Genomic DNA, 21,918 nt, shown 5'->3' on the forward strand with positions numbered 1-21,918 from the left:
AAAGCCTCATCATTTGTTTCTTCCCCTCAGCCACCCATGCTTGTCCATAATACTCCTGAGAAACTGCAGAATCCAAAGCTGGAGTAATACACAGGCAAATTGGTAGCTTGTGTTCATGATGAGGAGAGAACAAGGGATAACAGTGATTTTGGGTCTTAAAGACTTTTTCTTTTTTAATATTCAAGTACAAAAAACAAACAAACAACAAAACCAAAATAAAGTAAATCCAAAAAAAGGACAGAAATGCTATGTCTTTACCGAGAGATGGGGAAAAATCCATTGAAAAGATTTTTTTTTTAAAAAAAGAACATTTAGAGCTGCACAACTAAGCTGGTCTCCTTTAAAAAATGGTTAAGTCCTTGTCAATGGAGGAATTGGCACTGGCATCAACAGCAGTAGCGATTTACCCTGGGTGGCAGCAGGGGCCTGACCAAGGTGGGACCAACCCTTCTTTGCGGGAAAGGAAGCTCTTCACAGCTCTCCACATGGTGGTTGTCTTCTGCAGCCCACAGGCCCCAGCACTGCCCCCCTGCCACCTCCGCTATCCCACGCTATGCGTTCCTTCATCCTGTCACTGACCTGCCCTGAGATACAGTCTCCTCATCTCCTGGACCAACGCTGGAGATGCATCTCCAGCTGCTGGTGGAGAACTGGTGGCAAACGAGAGCTGGTGTGTACAGTTTGGTGCTGACTGGGATCACTGGTGTTGAGCAGGACTGCCTATCCCTGCTATTCATACAAGCCACAGGAGATGCTCGCTAGACTTGGGGGCCCAGCAAAGATCAAATTCTGGGGAAATGCTCAGCTCTAACTTCTGATCTCTGCAGAATGTGAACTCACCCAAGGGGAAATCAGTGTTTCTCCAAAACAAGTTTGCCGGTGAACTCCTGCAGAGAACTTACAATTCTTACAACAAGAGGAGCAAAAATCCTTTGCAGACCTCTATCAAAATGGCTACTTTAGAGGTTTTGGAATAGCTTTTTCTCTCTTCATCTTATTCCTTGGTACCTAGCACTCTGCTAACAGGCATTTTTGAGAGCTTCACTAGGATGTGCTCTGGAGCTAGGTGGGAGGAGTGGCTAACACAGCACACAGCATTCCCCTCCCATGTAAGCTTTTGCGTCTCTGCTCCTGCCCTTGACACCTTTGAATACATGTCCTCTCAGGTGGATTGGCTAGAAGAGGCAGTGTCCCATTAAGGAGTTAATATTGGCATAATTTGGGGAAGAATTAACACAAGAAAACTAATGCTCCCTGGGATTTCTGCTCCAGATGTAACTCTAATTAATTCTAAATGAGAAATTCTTCTGGCTTCATTAAAGATGACATCTGCAGGAACACCAGTAGCACACAGAGGTCTTCAGCTATTACAGCAAATATCAAGCATAGGAATAACAATGGATTATATATATTCCCTGATGAGATCAGAAGAAATAAATACACTTTGGTATCATGGGTTATAACAAATGTCTAAGTAACATAAATCAGATTAAATATCACAGCAGATGAGCATCACAGAACAACCAGCAAAGCAAAGAAGTATCTGTGTAGAGATAGTGACTGGGGAGGAAAATGCCATGACTACAGGATCTGTATGCTTTGGCCACACTTAGAAGGAGACACCTGGATTTACTTAAAATACACAACAAAATAACACAGGAGACTACTAGATGATTAGTTTTGCTTTTCAACCTGCTGCGATAAGATCAGGTGTCAAAACAAGAGCAAAGATACACTACCATTTCAGCAAAGCATTGCTTTTTCTGATGAACGAAGGACACTGAGGTCATGAAAGACTGCTCACCTCTCTACACTCTGAGAAAGTAGAGGATGACATTACACAATTGCATGAAAGCCTGCTCAAATGGGAAAAGTCATGGGGGTAGTATTGCTTTTATACACTGGTCTTCAATATTTGTCTATTGTGATGTAGAAGCACTTGCCCGTTTTAACAAGGCAGCACAATAATTTTGGTTTAACTTCTTTTTTTACACTATCTCACTCTCCGATTTTCAGTCACAGACATCTAAATGACTGCGATGGATTTCCATATAACTACTAACTCCATCTGAGCTGTTACTAAATGGGAATTCAAACCGATTAGAAGAGTTAGAAAATGGCACTAGGCAGAATCCTGGTGCTGGCTATTGAAGTTCATATGTGAAATATGAGCAAACTATTCTACTCTAAGAGCACAAAAACCCATGACTTCTGTTATAGACTTCCTCATGCTGGGCATAGCAGTGATCGGTTGAATAAAACCAGTGTTCATAACCAGTTATAATATTACTTCAGAGTAGGAGGAACACAACAGAAAACACAATCCTATTTATAGGCTGCTTTGCATATACTTTTCGTTTCTGTACTGAAAAACTTTCTATAAAAGACAGCGCATCTCTAGCCCAGAAAGACTACTAAACATAGTCATATTTTGAAGGGTATGAGCGTCTTCCGTCCTCGCTTCGAGCAGCTTCTTCATACCCTGCACCTTTTCTAGTCTTCGCCTCAGGTTCGTAACCAGACCCAACCTTGTACGGCCCAGTTCTGTAAGAGATGTTCCGTCCCGACGCGTTGTAGGACACTGCCTTGTAGCTGAAAAGGAAATAAAAGATGGCATCAGCTACCGGAGGCTCTGTAACAGCCTAAAGCATTGGCCTCTGTGTTCCTGTGTGCTGCTGGATTTGAAGCAGCTTTGTACTGTGTTAGCACTCGGAGCCACTGAACGAGCTCAGAGCCAACTGACCATGGACAGGCTACAACAGTCTCTTTCAATGTTGCTCATAAACTTCCACTTTTTTTTGCCATGAATATATCCTGGGTTGAGTGAAGCACCCACTTGCAATAATCAAATGTGATGGCGTACAAAGCCATAGCTGATGTAAATCATAATTCAGTTGCTGCAGCCTGCACCCACTGATGATCTGCTACACAGTTTGCAATCAAAGCTGCAACTAACAGGCTTGACTTAGCCAGCAAACACACTGTGAATTTTAGAATCATTCACTAGATTTTAGAATTGCTCTCTCCTGCTCTCTCAATTTGTTATGCAAGTCACACAGTCAGAAAAGAGAAATACTCATTGGTGACCCACAATACAGGGCAAACAGACGTATTGTTTTGGGCTCACTGACATCGTGATAACTTTTGCCACCTGGGTATTATGCATGGATCAGGGCTATGATATGCTGGCTGTATGCTGTCTACACTTCCAAAGCCCAGGGCTTCGCATAATACCTTTCGATGTCTAGCACAGACAGACTTACTGGGATTCTGCTGGAACCAGTCCTCGGCAAGCAAGGCACATCATAATGCCTCCGACGAGGGCCAGGCCGCCCGCCACCCAGCCAACGAACAAGGCTGAGCCAAAGGTGTACCTGCAAAACAAAGAGACCTGCCTAGTTAGTGCTGTGATAACCCTCCAGGAAGTTTATTCTGAAATGCTTTGAAAATTGGCACTCTTGGCACTTTAAAGGGCTTCTAACTCTGCCATGCTGCCCTCTCTGCTGCATTTTTCATCCCCTGTTCTCCCTCTGGCCCTGCAGAAGTTCCTGTGAGCACAGGCCCACTTACAGATTTGTCTTAGATGGAGACCTGTTCTCTGTTTCCTTGCCTTAGCTGCGTGAACAGAGAGATCCCCGTCGATTTCCCTAGAAAAATTGGCTTTATCTCATCTCCAGCGCAGATAAGGAAATGACTCCATAAATCTCCCAAGTCCTAGGTCCAAACTAATCTGCACCCAAAGTCTGTTTTTCCTTCACCAGCCTTGCCTTCAGCCTGCCGTGGCCCTAAGGGAAATCTCACACCGTGGACCACCATGAGTCGGAGGAATAACCCACCTTGTCTGGATGTTTTGCATTCCCTGGTACATGTTGGCAGTGGACATCCAGAAGTTTGTGACCAGCATGTTGGCAAACACAGACACTCCAGTGATGGCACACAGACCTGTGATCAGACAGAAAGGCAGTCTGAGACCCACAAACAACCACCTTGAACCTTGGGGAAGCACGTTATAGCTCTGAAAAAGGTGGGTGAGACATTGCGTTGTGTTCTGACATGGTATGTTCAGGAAAAATGGGGACTCACAGTTTATTCACGTTTCTGCCTAGATTTCCATACATTTACTTTCCCGTAGCAAGAATAAAATGTTAAACTATAAAATCCTGAGTCAGACCAGCCAAAGTCTTTCTAGTGATGTATTTTGTCACAGAAAATGAGTTTAGCAAGTAGCGTCTTTCAGCTGCTGAAAAAATCTAATAGTTAAATTCTCCAGATTTGTTTCACAGCGAAAAATGTGAAAAAAAGATTCCATATCTGGAAATGATTTTCTTTGAGTGTGAATACACACTTCTCATCACGGGGAAGAAGGGATATTTCTGGTTCACAACCTGAAAGCTAAATGAGGTAGTAAAGTCTGCCTGGGTCTGCTGGCAGCTGAAAGACTAGATCTAAGAGGCAGGAACTTCCACCATCCATCTCTACAGATGGTCACTTTGATGCCCTGCAAGGACAAGCCTGGCAGAAATGGCATCATTGTTTGATATTTCACTATTGCTTAATTTAGTGGTGTGATCATGCAAACGGAGGTCTTTGCTCCACAGAGGAACAGATATGAGAGGGCGCACAGGGTCACACACGAGAGAAGTGCAGAACAGTGCTGTGAAGCGCTATGGGTCTGCTAGGGCTGAAAGGAAGGAAACCAAACATCCATGTGAACATTTGAAGTCAGCTGTGTGTCTGTCAAAAGCATGGAAGGAGGTGCAAAACACAGCTAAAGGTCATGTCATGTAGGTACCTAACTCAAGACATGTAGGTACCTAACTCCTCGCCTACCTGAGCCTAAGGACCTTATCTGGAAGTGAGTGAAGCTGGCCAAGGGATGTCCTGTCCCAAGTGTCAATCAGACCATCTATCTTTTCAGCCTCCTTCTGGGAATGTGCGAGTGGGACTTTCAAATATTCTTGTTGGCCAAATTCTTCACTGATTCAAATGGGTAAAATGATAGATTTTAAGTGCAAAATTAAAGCTTCATTGCATAAGGTGTTTCCCTCCATCTAGCTTGTTCATCCTCGAATTATATGTTGTATATCTGATAGCCCAACACCACTAAGTGCTACTCAACCATAAAGATTTTAAATAGGGACATTCTCCTTGCCTGCATAAGGATGTGATTATTTATCTAAAATAAATTGTGGGAAAATCTGCAAGTGATGTTCTTAAGCATTTGCAATTTAGAGGTAGCTGGGCAATACTGGGTATTCACATACCCTCTGTGATAACCCAAAGTATTAAAAAATTACAAACTAGACTACCAAAACCCTGAGAGTCTTAATAAAATGACTGTATATAAATCCTGAAACTCTTTATAACACAGCTATTTTGTATAAATAAATAATACTATGTTTCTTAATAATAACACACGTAGAAAATGATCTAATTTCTTTTTTATCTGCAATCTGTTTTTTCAGGCTTCTATATTTTTCCATCTCAAAAATGAAGAATACAAACTTTTGGTTTACTTTTACTAAACAGAAGCAGAAATTCTCATAGAATTACTTAATCCCAGGAGCCCAGGCTTTAAGGTAAAGGCCAATAACTTTATCCAAGCAGCATTGCTTTGAGTTGCTCCAGAGTTTCTTCTACCTATGACTCAAAGTACATGAAGATCTGCCCAGTCTTCAATTCTTCAGTTCAATTGTACATGAGAGACAGGACACCATTCACTTACCAGCAACAATAAACATGATGCCAGAGGTCAGAGTCATGTTGGCTTTTGCAGAATCCTCCATATTGCCAATACGGATGCATTTCAGAGCAAAAATGCACACAAGGAGTCCAAGGATACCCAGGACAATACCCACAATCATGAGGGCCCTCACTGCCTGGAACATTGCTGAAAAACAAAGCAACAAGGGCCATGCTTAGCCACTAAACCGAGATTCACCACAGCCTGGAAGGCTGAAACACAGTTGCAGCTGTTAGAGGTCTTCCCCTCAGGATGTTTTTTTCAAAGGCAATGCTCTTTCCCTGGAATTTTTCCTGACTTTTAAAGATTTTAAAGATTATTTCTCTCTAAGGAGAAAAATATCATATTCCTCTCCCACCCCCGAAAATACTTTGCAGTTGGTTTGCTGAAAGCAGAGCCCATCCCACGTGAAACAGGTCTACACTCAGCATTATCTGGAGCATCTGTGCAGGTCCAGCTGTTTGTCTCAACGTCCCAAAGAGCTTCCTCCTTTCAGGGATGAGACATAATTTTTTGTAAATGCTCGTCAGCACCAGCCATGATTTACTCAGCTGAAATCCATGGAAAGGAGCTGGTGTAAGTGTGAATGAAGTTCGTGGGTCCTTTTCTGGTACTGCTCAAAATGAAACAGTTCAGCTGATTGCTTTTGTGTTGAAAAAATGTTTCATGGGAATGGAACAGTTGTGACTTTTGTAATGTGCAAAAGCTGGAACTCTTTGTATTGACTGTCAGTTAAGGTAAAAGTCTAAGTTAACTTGAGATACTGATATTCATATTCATTCTCTGTGTGACAGGGGATATTTAACATTGTAAGAGTATTTCAGTTTCTTCATTAAAACATCTCAGGTATCCCAGGCTAAGAAACATGTACTTATTGCTGGACATATTGAAGCTCTCTCTCTACATTTCAGTATGGAACAGAAAATTTCTTTCCTTAGCTTCGTTTTCAAGAATTTGCTCATTTCATCTGTCTCTGTATTTATGAGCATCTCTGCTCCACCCATAACTTCCAGTTCCTAGGCTGATTTCAAACAAACTTCAGAGAGAGAAAGACAGAGAGTCTGAAACATTTCAAACTCTGGATTAAATACTGGAAAGTTTGTTACTAATGCTAACCTATCTACTTGGCTGGTTCTGAAGTCAAAGGTGGCAGCTTGCATATCAGCATTAGATTTCTCTTTGAGAAGAAAGTCTCAAGTGAAAAAGAAATACATTTCATAGTGAGACATATAAAAATTCCTTAAAAATTCAGCCAAGTGACAGAAATATGTAAGAAACCAGACTCCATCACTCTGCTGCTCCTAAACTGCTTTCTAGAAACACCTGAATTTCCAGTGGAAGACAAATTCTGTGTGATGTGCCCTAACTACTCAGAGATATAAGCCTTATACTATCACTATGATGTTGCTGGGCAGATTGGTTTAAAAAAGTATCAATTATTTTGTAACTGAAATGACCAGGAAAACTTTTTTTTTCCCCCAATGGGCAGTGAAAGCAGAAAGTGCCACCCAGCTATCCATATTATTTCTAACAGCTGTATGACTCAAAGTGGAGTTCTGTATGTCCCTCCTTTACAATAAAATATATGGCATAGGAGAAGAGAAAATCACCTTGCCAAACAATGTGCATATGCTAAAGAGCATCAACAAAGCTTCAGCAATGAACTCCCTTCGCATGTCCTTTGCATGGCTATTTGTAATATTAGTCTTGTACGCATCTGTACATGTGCATTAATATAACAAGCAAATATCCCAGCCTGGAATTTTTTTAGCAGCCTGCCAGCAAGATGGGAATGCCTGGTTGGAGCTGGGTTGTGATGCTGGTGGATAGTGCCCACAGGAGCTGAGCGCTGCTGTCAATCAGCCCTAATGTAGCAACAACCCTCTGGAGTCCTCTTAGCTGGAGTGGAAAAGCAGGGGAAAAGTAAAGAGAAACTTGCACCTTTTGAGTGTGAAGGAGAACTGCAGTGAACAGGCCAGGCACTTGAATACCAAGGTGGTTTTCTAATAAGATGGCACACATCCCACCTTGCCTGCAATTTAACGTCGCCTACGGACACTTCTTGTCCGTGCCTACGCACGTGGCCCGGGCAGAGACAGGAAGGCGGCAGCGCCAGCACGGCGCTGGGAACAGGGCGATCAAAAGTATTTCGAGGGCTGTTGCCTTGGCATCATGTGGGGAGGGAGAAGGGAAACGTTTATAAACCCTACTTCCGCAGGAGGGCAAGAGCGGGTGCTGGGGACCCAGTGCTCAGCATGGGCTGTCCTCGCTCCGTGGGGTGACCACAAGAACCACACCAGTGTGGGGACTCACTGCTGCTCACCGTGACACACAGGAAACCAAGCCTGCTGCCCCACAGGCTAGAACTACACCACCTTCTCCCATCTGGCAGTCCCACCAGGGCTGCTACTCTTATGACTCAATTTGCCCTTATCAGCTGATAACAAGTGCTAACGAGCCTGGGATATTCAATCTCCCATTCATCAGCCCCCAGGTGCAAGCTCATTAGTTATTTTTCATCAGAGAAAAAGAAGCTGACGGATATGCCTTATCAGCCCTCAAAGGGTGTTTGTGCTGCACCTGATGCAAAGCAGGAAGCTGCAAAGAGAAGAAAAATCACAATTCTCATTTGCTGTTACAGTTTCTTAAGAATCTTTCCATCTGCTTTGGTTTCAGGGAGGGTAGGAGAGACAAATACTCCAGGGCAGTGTAAGACACTATGGATTGTGATGGAAGATCCTTGTAGCTGTCAGAATCTGTCCCCAGGACAATCTTTCTTTTCTGGGATGCTTCCCACTGATCTTAGGGTTCCTGGGTGCCATCACAACGATGGTCTTGTTCAAGAAGAATAGACCCTAACTTAAGACTTCACAGAGATATCCTGGCTGCCCAACTGAGATGTTCCTAGTGCCTGGAGTGCCAAAGTCAAAGCGTGGCAGTTCTCCATGGAAAAGGAGGGCCCTGCCCTCCGCAGCCAGAGGAAGAGGAGAGGGACGCAGCAGGGCACAAGAGACACAATGTGAAGTAGCCATCAGCATGTTGTGGGACATCGGTGCCACGAGGCTAATTTATGCGCCACCTCTGCAAAGAGACAGCGAGTAGAGGAAAGCGCTCCCTGTTCTCCTGTGGCTTTAACGCCCCTCTGCCTGGCTCACGGAACAGAAGATGAGAGCAGTTTAGAAAAGGAGCACTTCAGTTCTGAAGTCAATTTTGGCAGCCATCGAAAGCCCTCTGAACAGAGCTACTCTTCAAAGGCCAGCAGTCTCCCCCAGAAGGAAGATGGTCTCAGGCCAACAGAATAGGGGAAGTTTTACTAAGGAAAAAATTTGCATTAGGAGCACCGAGTAGTATACAGCCCTATCATTAAAGTCAAGCACAGAAACTGCCTGCACATCTTTGCATACATATTTTGCATGAGATATGAAGTGTGTCCATGCTTGATATCTGCACTCATATGTCTGCTCATTTTGCACACCTGATTTCCATACACATAAGGGATGATGTGCACAGAAAACTGTGCAATCAAACTCATCAAAATAAACTTCAGTGATCTGAAACCATAGTTTGCATCACTGTTTTTGAGGCCTAAATGAAACTGCAGAGCTGTCTTTTCTGTCAATGTTGCTGTGAGTATTGAGAGGTGAGTGAAATAAAGCAATATAAATTCATCTAAACTAACATCACCCATGTTTCTGTTACTAATACAAAATTCAAAGGTGGAAATGTAGCTTTATGACTGGTTATGATTAATGGAACTTAGAAAGTTTAGGAAAAAAATAATTTTTTTTTTTAAATTAAACAAATCAAGCTGAGACATTCCCTTTTTATCTTTCAAGGTACTCATCAAATAAATGGACACATAAGTAAAATAAATCTGGTAGAACATCTCTATGACACAATAGAAAATGTCTGTGAATGTCTTGTGCATTTCTGTATTACTATATTACTTAAAAATAACATAAAAAGTAGAATCTTAATAGTGATGAATTAGCGCCAAAATGATGGTTACCATTGCCTCATTGAGCTTTTAAAAGTCACCTACGCACAGCATTATAAGGATAGATGTATATTCATTGACATGTATATACATGCATATATTTTAGTGAATATATGTACTTTTTTCTTTAAAATAAAAGGGACTATAGGAGAGGTGACCAAACATTGTTTCTATTCTTCGAAATGAGCAAGAAGTTGCCTAGCAATCCTGAAGCTGGGCACACACAAACACATTTATTCCATTGCAGCCCTCAGGATGGTCACAACCTTTTCCCCAAAAACATAAACCTCAGCCAACCTGTTTGTCTTCTGCAAAGCCCTCTCTCATGCCTTGCAAGAATGAAGCAAAGGGAGCATCTGTGGGGGCACAGGAGCTGGAAGCCCGCATCCACACTCCCCTCTGCACCAATCGACAGATGCAAAAGGCCTTTGTTCATTAGCGGTTGCTTGTACCTGGTTGCACCTATGCACAAGGAGCGAAAAATGCTCTCTAAGCCATGGTTCTTGCTTGTTGGCAGGGTGCAGGTGCAAGAGGCTGGAGGGAGACGTGGCGAGTCAGGCTGGGCATTGCCCTCGCCCCGGGGTCCTGCAAGCTCGAGAGCACTCTAGGACTCCCAGTAATATTCACGTGCAGTGGAGTGGGAGAGACAGCTCTTTTTTAAAGTTTGGGTGCTGCTTTACACAGCGTTGCAGCAAACAGCAAGCAAACCAGAAAATAAAACCCTTCTGCAGCCTAAAAATGCCCCAGGTAACATAAAGTGAAGGAAAATTCCTTACTCTTCTAGCCCTTCCCACACACACTGTTCAAAAGCAGATTTCTTTAACGCAAAAAATAAGAAGATCTTTTTCTCTTTGGGGAATAAAATAATTCAGTTGGTTTCTGTAGAAGCCGTTATTCTAATAACAACATAATAAACATGCAGTTGTTTTTCTTGTGTTCAGATTCAAATGAACAGAATTTACAGGCTGGTTTAAACATCCTCAGTCACCCAACATCAATGGAGCTGTGCTGATTTATGCCAGCAATGGAGCTGAACCTGTGACACTCATCCAGAGATCACATACACACGCTCCAAGTCGTAATCTCTACCGCGTAAAGGTATTATTTTGCTAACAAATATGCACATATTTTTATGCTCATACACTGAGTACCCTGGAAAATTTCTTCCTTGCAAAGTGCTTTAAGATACCTTCTCCTGCTTTTTGATGAAAGCTGTACAGAGTTACAGGAGAGGTCCCGGGTTAGACCCGATGCATCTTTTGCCCCTACCTGGCAGCCCAAGAATGGTGAAATAAGGCCGGCACTCTGTAAAGCCAGAGCTCTGCTTCACGCAGCTCCTCCACAGTCCCTGATATTGGAAGACAGCTGTGACTGGGTTGTCATACAAGTCCTGCGTGCTCCACATATCCATGGCCGTGGACACGATGCACCCCGCAACGCCTAGCGATGACACGATGAACCCCATCACCTGACAGACTGTTGTGGACATGGTGTCTCCCCCAAAGAGAGGAGGTGACAGCCCTGATGAAGCCGTAGACCTAATGGGAACGCTGAAGTCCTCTTGACTGAGCCACCAGAATTGCAGCGGCTCTTATCAGATCGTTTCCATTGAGTGGTGTGTTTGCTCAAAGTGTTTTTGCAAGATAGTCCAGTTTCACTCTCGCTGGGTAGGTTTGTGCTGGCAGGGCCAGAGATATGAGCCTTTGTCCTTTAGCAGTGCTTGTCCTTCTCCAGCTAAACAGCCACGCTTGGTCAAGTGTTGGGCAACCCACTTGGAACATGCGCCTTCCCCCCTACCCAAATACTTAGATGCCTGCTGGACTTATCCTGAATGCTTGGCATGCTACAAATGCTCCTGAGTGGAAGGAGAGGGAAGGATTTTGTTCACAGGTGAACTCATCACCAGCCACAGCATCCTCCTTTTTCCAGGGCACTGTGCACTAACCCAGCTCACTGCTTCCTTGGCCCTGGCTCTTTTACGATCACTTCCACAAAGCGGGAGCAAACCTGCCATGAGGCCCAGATGGGACACTGCTAACCCCAGGACAGGGAGGACTTCCCCAGTCCTTGTGTCGTGGAGGCACCAGCTCAGTCCTCACAGCACCCGCGGGAATGAACAGGGGCCGCTCCTCCCTTCCTCTTGCCTCTGCTCCCAGCATCTCCAGGGAAGCACAGCTGAGGCTGCCTGGACGCACACCCCCAGGCACCCATCCAAGAGTCCCAAAACGACCCAGCAAACCTCTTTCAACCTGAGATAAAGCAATAGCCAGAAGACATTGGGTTGAAGGTCCAAGTTGGACCCTGTGGAGACTCCTCCTGCTAAGGAATTGCTCCTCTACCTACTTGCCCACACAGCCATGTGGGATGGCCTGGTCTTCTCCCACCCGCGTCCCCGTCATCCACCACGCAGCCCCAGTGAAACCCGCATGGTGACATGACGAGAGGCACCCACAGACGTGTGTGGGGTGCATAATGGGAGGGTTAGAGAAGGGAGGGTGCAGAGACAGGTCAGAAAATGCCTTTTCACAAGTGTTTGCTTACAGTGGCTGGTGGGGGGGATGGTCTGTGAAACGGGATGGGGGCTATAAGAATTAGGAAATTAATTATCTCTTTCCACAGTGGAGAAGTGCTGGGCTCATGGGAGCAATATAAATTTGCCATGCTGCTCTGCCAGTGCAGTACAATGAGTTACAAGGACCTTCCAGACTTCACGCTCATCAATTCTGATCTAATACACTGTTTCAACTGATTTACTTCAACCCTGACCTAGAAACAAATTCCTGCTTTATCCAATCCTGATACCTTTCTGTGCCACAGACACAGTCAATACGATCACCTTGTTATGAAGCAGCATGAAAGCTACCAGGAAGGGAGGTGAGGCTGATTTCTGTGGATGGATGAGTTACAGCAGGGTTATTATGTATTGACTGTTGTGTCCATGTTCTGGAGAATGACCACCTAGGACATCCCTTAAACACTGACTGGGTCCTACAGCACTGCAGCATAATGTATTCTGGGCTTGACAAAGCTCAGATATACGGAAGGGCAAAGCTGGAAAAAAACCATCCCCCATCGAGGCCCAAATTTATAACATGAGAGCAGCTTGCTTCACTGATGCAAGCCCCAACACTTGGCAACTTCTGCTTTTCAGGCTGTGTAGTGAGCTGGCAGGCAGCAAATAGAAATCCCTTCATGCTGGGCTCTGGTATGTCCTGCTGTAGCAGCCAAGAGAGTTCAAGTATGTAGTGCAGGGCCACAAATCACAGCCACAGCAGCCCTCCGGGATCAGGCACAAAATGTCTTTGCTTCCAGCAGTTTTATCAAATTTACCCAATTCCACTGACTTTTTGCAAGTTTACACCAGGGGAAGGACTGGCTCCAACATATCTGAAAGTCAGAAGATGCCAGCAAAAATAATAGTGTGGACAAAAACACAGAAGTGAGCCCTCAAGAAACAGAGATGATAACAGCTGCTCTGTTAAAGCACATGTGCTAGGCTAGGGCGAGCACATGCTTATAAATATACTGTGTATCAGATGATTCCTTTTGAAAAAGCAGGGCTGGGGAGGACTGAGAAGCCTGGAGAGCAGCAAGTCCTAAAATAGGTAGTATGGCCAAGTCTCCATCCCATACTTTACTGCCCAACAGCCTGTAGCAGATGGGGACTCTGGTACCAGGAGGAAAGAGAGCCTCCAATTCAGAAAGGCTGATTGCACTCAAGCCGAAAAACTCCCCAACAGCTCTGAAGGTCTCCTCTCCTCCTCCAGCACGCCCCAGGGCTTGTCTTCTTCTTGCCATCTAGTGGTAAGAGATCACATTGCGCTGTTTGCAGGCTAGACCTCTTCAAACTTTGTCCCAGGGATACTCCTCTGGGATGTAAGCCCTGCTTCCAGGGCTAGTCTCACCCCACAGCATTTGTGCACAACTTCTCGCAGGGCTGCACAGAAAAATGGGCCCAGCGACTGGTTACAGTTAAAAATAACCCCTGAGACAAAAAGGGGGCAGGGGAATGAAAAGAACAAACACGTTTCCATTTGCTTCCAAAAAAATCTTTATCCCTCAAAGTAAGGGCACTTTTAAAATGACTACTGTTTTTCTCCTAAATCGAACAGTTTGACAATTGCATGAAAACATGCTCCACAACTACGCTGCTTCAGGTGTGACCAAACCAAACCAAACCATTTTAATAACTGGACCAAGAGGAAGTAGGAAAAGAAAGGAAGGTTGAGGTGACTGGTTGTCTTGGCCCAGGGGAGCAGCATGTTTTTGGAGGGTGGTGCTTTCTCCCTGCGACCCGTGATCTGGCACTAACTCATGCAAAGAAGTCACTGATGTACAAGCCCTAGCCCCAGTTCCCTGCTGAGGTGGCCTTACTGTACACCATGCCCAAGTGTTTGCTTTGCGAGGAGGGGAATGACTGCTCCTTTCTCTCTGAACCTCTCTGCCGAGATCAGCTGTGTGTAGCTGGAACAGCTCTTCAAGCTAACAGGGAGATCTGCTTCTGCTTCTTATCCTCCCACCATTGTTTCACGTTCATCTGATGGCTTTCACACTCCCAAGCTCCCTGACACAGGCCTGTTGGAAGGAGGACAGTCCCTCAGAGGATATATTTTGTCTGAGTTATGAAAAAACTGCATATCCGATTGGGTGCAATCCTCTGCATGTCCCCCTTTCTCACCCTGTTCATCAACCTGGCCCCCCAGGAAGCCTCCTCCCTGCTCTGTCCAACTGCTGTGTCCTTCTATTTCCTTCCCTAGTGCTTTCCTTCCTTACCTTTAAACTTCCTCCCCTTTTTCCCTTTGCAAAGCAACATGTTTCTTCCCTTCTCAGGCCACAGTCCTTCTTCCCAGGCTCAGTCTGTTGACCTTCCTGCAGTCTCTCTTCCACCCCTCCACACACATGCTGGTCCCTATCTGCAATGACTTCCCAATACAAGCATAATGGCTCAAAAATGGATAATGAACAGTATTTTGAATGAAAGATTCATCCAGCTTCCCACACTTCTCAGCAATATAAATATGCCGTGTCCAGCAACACAAGGTATGGCCATGAAACACTCCTGTCTCGAATCATGTCCTGAGCTGGCGGTCTGCCATGTAGGCAGCGCTGCCTTGCTTTCCTCAGGGATATAGTTTCCTTCTGCTGATGGGGCTTACTGCTTCCCACTGTCCCTCTTATTGAGGGGCATCAAAACCCCAGAGCATAGCAGAGGAATCCAAAAATACCACCAAGAGTCTCCAGGTTTGCGAGAAAGCATAGATGAACCAACCTGTCTTTGATTTTGGGGGGTAAATTTAACCATGTCTGTGAACATGATTAACCATCCCAAGGTGGGTAATTTATCCACCTTTACCCCCCCACCACGTGGTTGTTCTTACTTGCTTCCTCAGAAAGTGGAGCTGAGCAAGCAACTTCAGTAATGAGGGTCATGCCGCAGATCTTTAGCTAAGCAGCAAATGAACACCCAACAGCATTCAGCACTCCAGGCACTGCTGTCTTTGAAGGATTATTCCATTTTGGAGGAGTTTCTATTTGCTCATCCCTAAGCATATTGCCAAAGGTGCTATCCAGCCAGCCCAGCATAATGCTGCTTGCCATTGCTTATGCTCTGATTAGCATCATGCTTGTAAATAGTGGGGACTCAAAGCTTCCACAGACACCATCCTTGGTTGTTTGTAGCAAATTTCTCAAGAAAACTGACAAACCTGCTTCCATCCCAAACCTCCCCCACCCCATTTTCTCTGCCTTTCTGAAACATTCTTATTTTAAGCCAAAATGCAATGTGCTTACTGTAAATGGTTGTTTCTGAGCCGTTCACGATAAGGAAAAAAATGCTTCCTGTGGCAAAAACTCATCACCCCATTTCCCCAGCACCCGGCCCAATAATGTAAAATCACCTGGGAGATTTATCTAAGACACAGACTTAGAGCGCAACTTGAAAAAATGGTTGGATGGTAAGATAGCTATAGAGCATATCTAAGCATCTTTGCCAAAGGCAGATTGGACTGTCTGATGCTCATCTCCAGCAACCCTTGGAGATATCTATGGCTTGGAGTGGTTAGAGATTAGTAGACCTCTCTCCAAGTATGTACCTGAAGCTCTGTCTCCAGGGGGGCAGGTGGATGCCTGGGGCAGAGGGCTCACCACGCTACATGATAATGCTGAGCAATGTCTGAGGAAGGGACATGACGAGGAGACAGCTCTTCCAAAGGCCAGGCTTTCCCATCAAGGAGCAGAGAAAAGGGCTGGTTCCTCTCTGAGCTTGAGGTCATCTGTAGAGATTTGCCCGGACTGGAGAAAGGAAGGGTACTTTGTGACTGCTCCCCTCTGCAACCTTTATTTCAGCTCATACCTGCTTTATCTACCCAGGCGTCAACTCTATATTATCTCAAAACTGTTCATGGGGCCCGTTGCAACTCCTGAATGTTATCACCGCCTCTCCCATAAAAATCACCTACAGCTCATATTTACTTTCTAAATTGCAAATATAGCTCACACCCTGAGAGTCATTTCCAGCTTGTGCAGACCGCAACACCCACTCTCCTCTCTTTCTGTCCTGCCATTGCTACGATGACCACAGCCTCCAGGAAAGTGTGGAGAGCCACTGGTCCATCATAGCCATAGGGCTGGCTGGGCTTTCTGAAACTCTGCAGGGAAAGGGGATCATGGCAGCATGTGGTCCCAGCTCAGCCCCATTCTGCCCTACTCACCTCCAGAGCGTGTTACTTTAGGGGGTGCAGTTTTATAGAGCAAAGGTGGCCCTTTGTAGGAGGCTCACAGATAAAGTACAGGTATTGTATGCTGGGCCCAAAGGTACTCCAGTTCAGATTCACATAACAGATCCAGAAGATTTTGGTGATTTTAAGTCCTCTTTCAGATTTGGCATTAGCTAGTTCTCTGGTGGTCCAGAGGGGCTTCCCTCAGCAGAGATGGGATGTGTAGAGCTGCTCCTTTCCCCACATAGCCTTGAGCTGTAGCCTGGCCCCATATCTCCACAGCCTGTTGCTATTTCCTCTGCCTTGCTCCTCTTCTGGTCCTCGGCCCAGATCCTTTAGGATTATTTTTTCATGTCTCTAGCGCTTTCATAGCGTAAATGTGTGAGACAGTGGCAATGAATTCACTGATGCATCTGACATCCCAGCATTCCCTTCTGGGCTCTCTGCCACCTCTCTGCATCCTGAGCGCCAGCTTTCCATGGCCACTGGGAATCAGCATGCCATGGAGCCCCTCTAAGGGTCTCTTGCCCTGTCCCCACACCTCCTTCAGCTCTCGCTGTAAGTGCAAACCCCACGTGGCCTCCCAGGCTCCCTTGGTAGGTTGTGTCAGGTCTCCAGCCTGCCTGGGCTGCCTAAACCTGTCTGTGCACAAGGCTGGTCTTGAAAGATTTTAAGCAGGTTACAGCAGTTGCCTGCAGACATTTCAAAACTAGGAGCTGAACTGACTGGGTTAAAGGATTTTAAGCAGCGAGCAAACAGAGCTTTGAAGAAACTTTGCTGCAGCCACGGCCAGTTGAGGATCACGACATGGCAATTAGCAGTCTCCGTCCTCACATACTTCTAGCAAAAAACAGTTCCAGGGAGTAGAGATGAGGCGTTTCCTTGGCCAGTGGGCCAACCCATCTCCAAAATCCCCAGACCAACAGTTTTACTAGGGCTACGCCACAAAATGTGCATCAGTTGCATCAAAGAAAAAACCTCATCAGAGTATCATTGATAGAGGAGAAAGAAAATCCAGGGAATTCTACACCAAGGCTTCCAAGACATGAATTCTCCTCTGAGAAGATTTACTCGGCTCTGCTACCTTATACCAACAGAGGTGAAAACAGTTGTGCTCTGCAAAAGTCTGGATATTCACGACTGTACTTGCATGGCCTATTTAACACTGACCCCTTTAGCAACACACACTCCCAACACCCCTATTACACACACCGCCATGTCACTGAGACACGATATGTCTTCCACCCTCCCAAGACTGATTGCAAAGCACCCGCCACAGTGTAAATACAGTTTATCACGAGTCCCAGCGAACTCTCATAGCATGCAAAAAGCATGCAAGTTTGCATGGTCAGCGAGAGTTACCAGTTATAGAAGTTTAACACAGCATTCTCCGATTTTCAGAAGTTTGTTGTTATGATAGCTAAAGTATTCTAATGTTTTAGGTCCCCAGCCTTTTGCCCTAGAACTGGGAGATGTCTCAGCATCCCTGAAAGGGTTGTAAGAGGTTTTGGTTTGTGAACAAAATGCCCTTTCAAAAATGGATGAACTGGTCTAGCTGAAGAGGTCTGAAAAAAGAAAAAGAGACCAGACAGACGACAGGAAAATTACTGCCCGTGTTATGGTGGTTTAGCAAAGTTATAAGCAACTGAAAAATGTTCCTTTTAGCAGAAAGTGTCTTGCAGCTTCAGTAATAAGTAAAGCTATCAGCTTTGCCAGTGCTTAGCTACTGCTATTTCTTTTTTATTTGGACATTCAAATTCAGATCGTGTCCTCCAGACAACCACAGTGAGGTCTGCCTACACACCAAAACAAGCAACAAAAATTAATAAGAGAAAGCAAAATCAGAACAAGCAGGCTTAGTTCTCAAGTGACATATTTCACCACCAGCTGACTGCTTATAGCTGGGCAGCTAAGGTGAGAGCCATAAACTACCTGTGTTATTTCTCATTTTCATCTATTATCTTGATTTTTCCTCAATCTATCTGAAATTAAAATTCCAAACTAAACTGAAGACAGATGATAGGCAAGGCAAGTTTAATCTTCATTGTAGGAGCAAGGGACTGGAAAAAAAAAAAAAAGAAAGAAAAAGAAAACAGAAAAAGAAAACCCTCCAAACCCAAAACTTCATTGATGTACTCAGGTCACCTAGATGGTTTGCTAGAGTCCTATTATTTTTATTCACTCTGGCACTATTGTTCCCAATATAAATTGCCATTGTCAGAATAATAAATAGGAGTTTATAATGGAAATGCTGACAAACCATTAACTATGGTGTAGTTAGCAAAGGGGTTTTAGTGGAGATCAAGGTGCAGCACGGTTAAAATAAACACTGGGATGGTCTGCTTAAATAATGTCTTTTCAAATTAATAATTTGATTTTTAGCACCTTTTTTTCCCTTTTGGTTGGGATACAATTGCCCTTCACTATTGGGGGGGGGGGTGGAATATGCCTGTAGGAGCAGAATTCAGGAGACTGAGTCAATCTATGCAGCACAGCAGTGGAGAGCTTATTTTTGTACCAGCTTCTCCAGAGACTGGAAGTGTCAGACAATATATAACAGGAGGGAAAAAAGGGTGGATAACAACAGAGTGACTTAAAAAAAGCAAGTCCTGTTCATTAAAAAGAAAAGAAAATCCACCTGTCTTTAGAGGGCAGCGCTGATCGTACTGGCCACAGCGTTGAGCTGGTCAGGACAAAAGCACATAAATATTCACATACAGACACACCAGTGGGGAAGGCACTGACCCTCCAACACTACTGGGATTTTGACAGCAACTTCGAGGGGGGCCAGGATCCCACCCACCATTATTTTAAAGAGTTGTTCTTTATTCTTTGGGCTTTTTAATCCCTTTTTGTTGGTGACTGCGTGAAGGCCAGCAAATCACACATGGTAATTCACCCATTAAATCTTTTGACCCTCTAAGATGACAAGTTTAGGATGCCTGTTTCTGTCTCTGGCTAGAAGGAAGCCGCGGAGTGTGCTGGATTTCAGCATGCAGCTTTTCCATGCCTAGGTGGGACGGACCCACCTCCTTCAGCAGGTCTGATAAATGGGCAAGATCTGTCCACACGCAACTGCTGTGTATTTCCATTCTTGGAAATTAATACTCATCATACAGACACCAGTCTGGGGGTGGGTAGGCAGGGGGACTGGCAATTGCAAAAAATGCCCCGTTTTTTCACTATAATGCTGAAATTAGTGATGGAGATATTTTGAAACGAACAAGCAAACAAACCCCTCAAGTATTCTCCTGGTTTCTTCAAATGCTGAAGCAGTTTCCAGAGGTGAGCAGTTGAAAAGCTACAATTGCTCCTTCTGTACAGTAAAACTTTTCTTACTTTTAAGCTTTCAGAGCTCAAGAACTCAGGAAGCTCTTCAATACATGATGGGAGAGTGTGTGTGGCAGTGGGGAGATTTGCTTTTTACACCTCCATTCTTTACTCGTATGGCAACTTTAATCTCTTTATCAATAAGCAATTAGCCTGCTAGAGTCAAGTTTTGCTAATCTATCCTACTCATCATCTCATGCATTTTCCCTTTGCGAAATTGGTCAGCTTTACTAATTGTCACAGCTGTGTGTGAATGCAAAATCCTATTCCTCTTCAGATGGTGTCCTGCATCCACTTGTACCTGTTACAGCCCACAGCTTTTGCTAGGCACGGCACAGATGGGTCCTTAGGCAGGATCAGGCCCGTGTCCTTCTAGAAGACAGGGGAAGTGCATGCCTGGTCCCAGGGCTTTGTGTGAACAAACTGGGACCATTCAAAACCACAGCTCCAGCAAATGAGTGGAAGATGCTCAGGGACAAACCCTGCAGGGCACCTGCCCAGGGAGGCTGCAGCAGAGCTAACACCAGAGGCCAGGTGGGAACGAGCATATAAAGATGAGTGACATGATAACACCGCCCAGGGTATGAAACAGCTGCTGTACTGGTGTCTCAGGCCACATCTGCTTTGGGTTATACTGGTTTGATTTGTGCAGAGAGACTACTTGTGAGAGAAGCAATTTTTGTGCACAATGCTTATTTCTGTGTGTTCTGGAAATGCTATTTTTCAGAAGTTATGCAATGATTTGCTGATAAAATTGGCTTCTTCCCTCCATTCTTGCTGTGTCAAAGCATAGAGAATAGATGGATACGATAGTCTATGAGCTCTTTTTCTCAGTGTATTAAGGCAAGAAAGGAGTCCAGATAATCCTGTTATAACCTAATTGTTTGTACCTCTAGATACTCTGGGCACAACCAGGACTGGAATGATTTCTATGGGAAAGAAACTGGAACCAAAGGAGAATTAGGGAGAAATCCAGTCTGGTGTTGTTAGCCCATACAGAAACACAGTGAGCTGAACTGTGACATATCCTCTTTGAAAAGTAGCCTCTCTGATGCCAAGAATACTAGTGGTTTCTGCCGAAAAGCCACATACACTCATGTAGCTGGGGTGACAGCAGATACCAGAGACTGCTGTTCTGCTATGGCAAGGTGGATGAATCATCTTGCGGAGCAGTCACTCTCCCCTGGGTGTACGGAGGGCCTAGACAATAGCTTGGACACTGAATGCCTAAGCAGCTGTAATGAGTTTTGCTGAATCCCAGCAGAAGGGCCTGACCATGAGGGGGGTTGGGCTGAGACACCTTCAAGGGGCCTGTCCTTCAGATAGGCTGAGTGCCCGCTCCTGAGCAACAAGTCCCCTTGGTCAAAACTCAGGTCCCCAGCTCAGCACCCAAAATCACCCATTGCCACCACTCACGCGTGATTTCTTCTTGCCAGTGATCAGGAGACGGTGGGCCCGAGTGTCCAGTGGACCGCCCTCCCACCCCTCTGCCCTTGCTGCGTCCGGCAGTGAGCGAGCCCTACCTGGCAGCCCAAGGATGGTGAAGTAACCGCGGCATTCGGTGAAGCCGGAGCTCTCTCTGACACACGTGCGCCACAGGCCCTGGTAATTAAACACAGCCGTCACTGGGTTATTGTACAGATCTTGGGTGCTCCACTGGTCCATGCACGTTGATGCTATGACGCCTCCTATTCCTAAAGCTGACACCACGAAGCCCATGGACTGGCATATCGTCACAGACATGGCCGCGGGTTGCTCTCCGGGCAGGTCCTAGGCACGCACCAACCACTCCACAAATCAGGTCTGAGGCATGCGGCCAGGGCAGAAAGGACTTTTAGCTGAAGGTGCTGCCTACGTCATGGACGGGAGTCAGGAGAGGTCTGGTCTGCGCCATACAAACCCACTCTGTTCCCTTTATCTGTTTCGGTGAGATAATTTTTCTTGCTCGGTACCAAGAGCGGTTTGTTACACATGGTGTGAACGCCTTGCTTTCTGTTTACCTTTTCCCTCGACGCAGAGGTGCAGCCAGCTTCAGCAGGTGCAGGGGCAGAAGGAGACCAGTGGATTCCTCTGAAGCAGCTGGGGGACAGCTTCTGCAGAAGAGACTGCATGCTTCAGAAGGCCCAGCGCAG

General features: G+C 45.3%; 1 protein-coding gene across 2 annotated transcripts; it reads right to left on the reverse strand.

The window, feature by feature from the left end:
* On the reverse strand, positions 1-21,590 carry CLDN18 (claudin 18). 2 transcript variants are annotated; one of them, XM_026100582.2, is made up of 5 exons: positions 11,010-11,295; positions 5,726-5,890; positions 3,837-3,942; positions 3,264-3,374; positions 1-2,592 (listed from the first exon to the last, which is right to left on the reverse strand). In XM_026100582.2, the coding sequence occupies exons 1-5, from the start codon at positions 11,227-11,229 to the stop codon at positions 2,415-2,417; spliced, it is 780 nt and encodes a 259-aa protein (XP_025956367.2). In that variant the 5' UTR covers positions 11,230-11,295; the 3' UTR covers positions 1-2,414. The 2 variants fall into 2 exon arrangements, with proteins under 2 accessions (XP_025956367.2, XP_064373149.1); XM_064517079.1 differs by lacking the exon at positions 11,010-11,295 and adding an exon at positions 21,310-21,590 and having other exon boundaries at positions 5-2,592.
* Between the last annotated feature and the right edge of the window lie 328 nt (positions 21,591-21,918).

Source organism: Dromaius novaehollandiae, chromosome 9, assembly GCF_036370855.1.
Source record: "Dromaius novaehollandiae isolate bDroNov1 chromosome 9, bDroNov1.hap1, whole genome shotgun sequence".
Taxonomy (NCBI): domain Eukaryota; kingdom Metazoa; phylum Chordata; class Aves; order Casuariiformes; family Dromaiidae; genus Dromaius; species Dromaius novaehollandiae.

Coding starts and splice junctions, on each gene's coding strand:
- CLDN18 (XM_026100582.2), bottom strand. CDS start 11,229: ATGTCCACAACAGTCTGTCAGGTGATGGGGTTCATCGTGTCATCGCTA. Junction 5,891..11,009: donor CACCATTCTTGGGCTGCCAG/GTAGGGGCAAAA, acceptor TTTGTTTTTCAG/CAATGTTCCAGGCAGTGAGG. Junction 2,593..3,263: donor CTGGTTCCAGCAGAATCCCA/GTAAGTCTGTCT, acceptor TTTCCTTTTCAG/CTACAAGGCAGTGTCCTACA.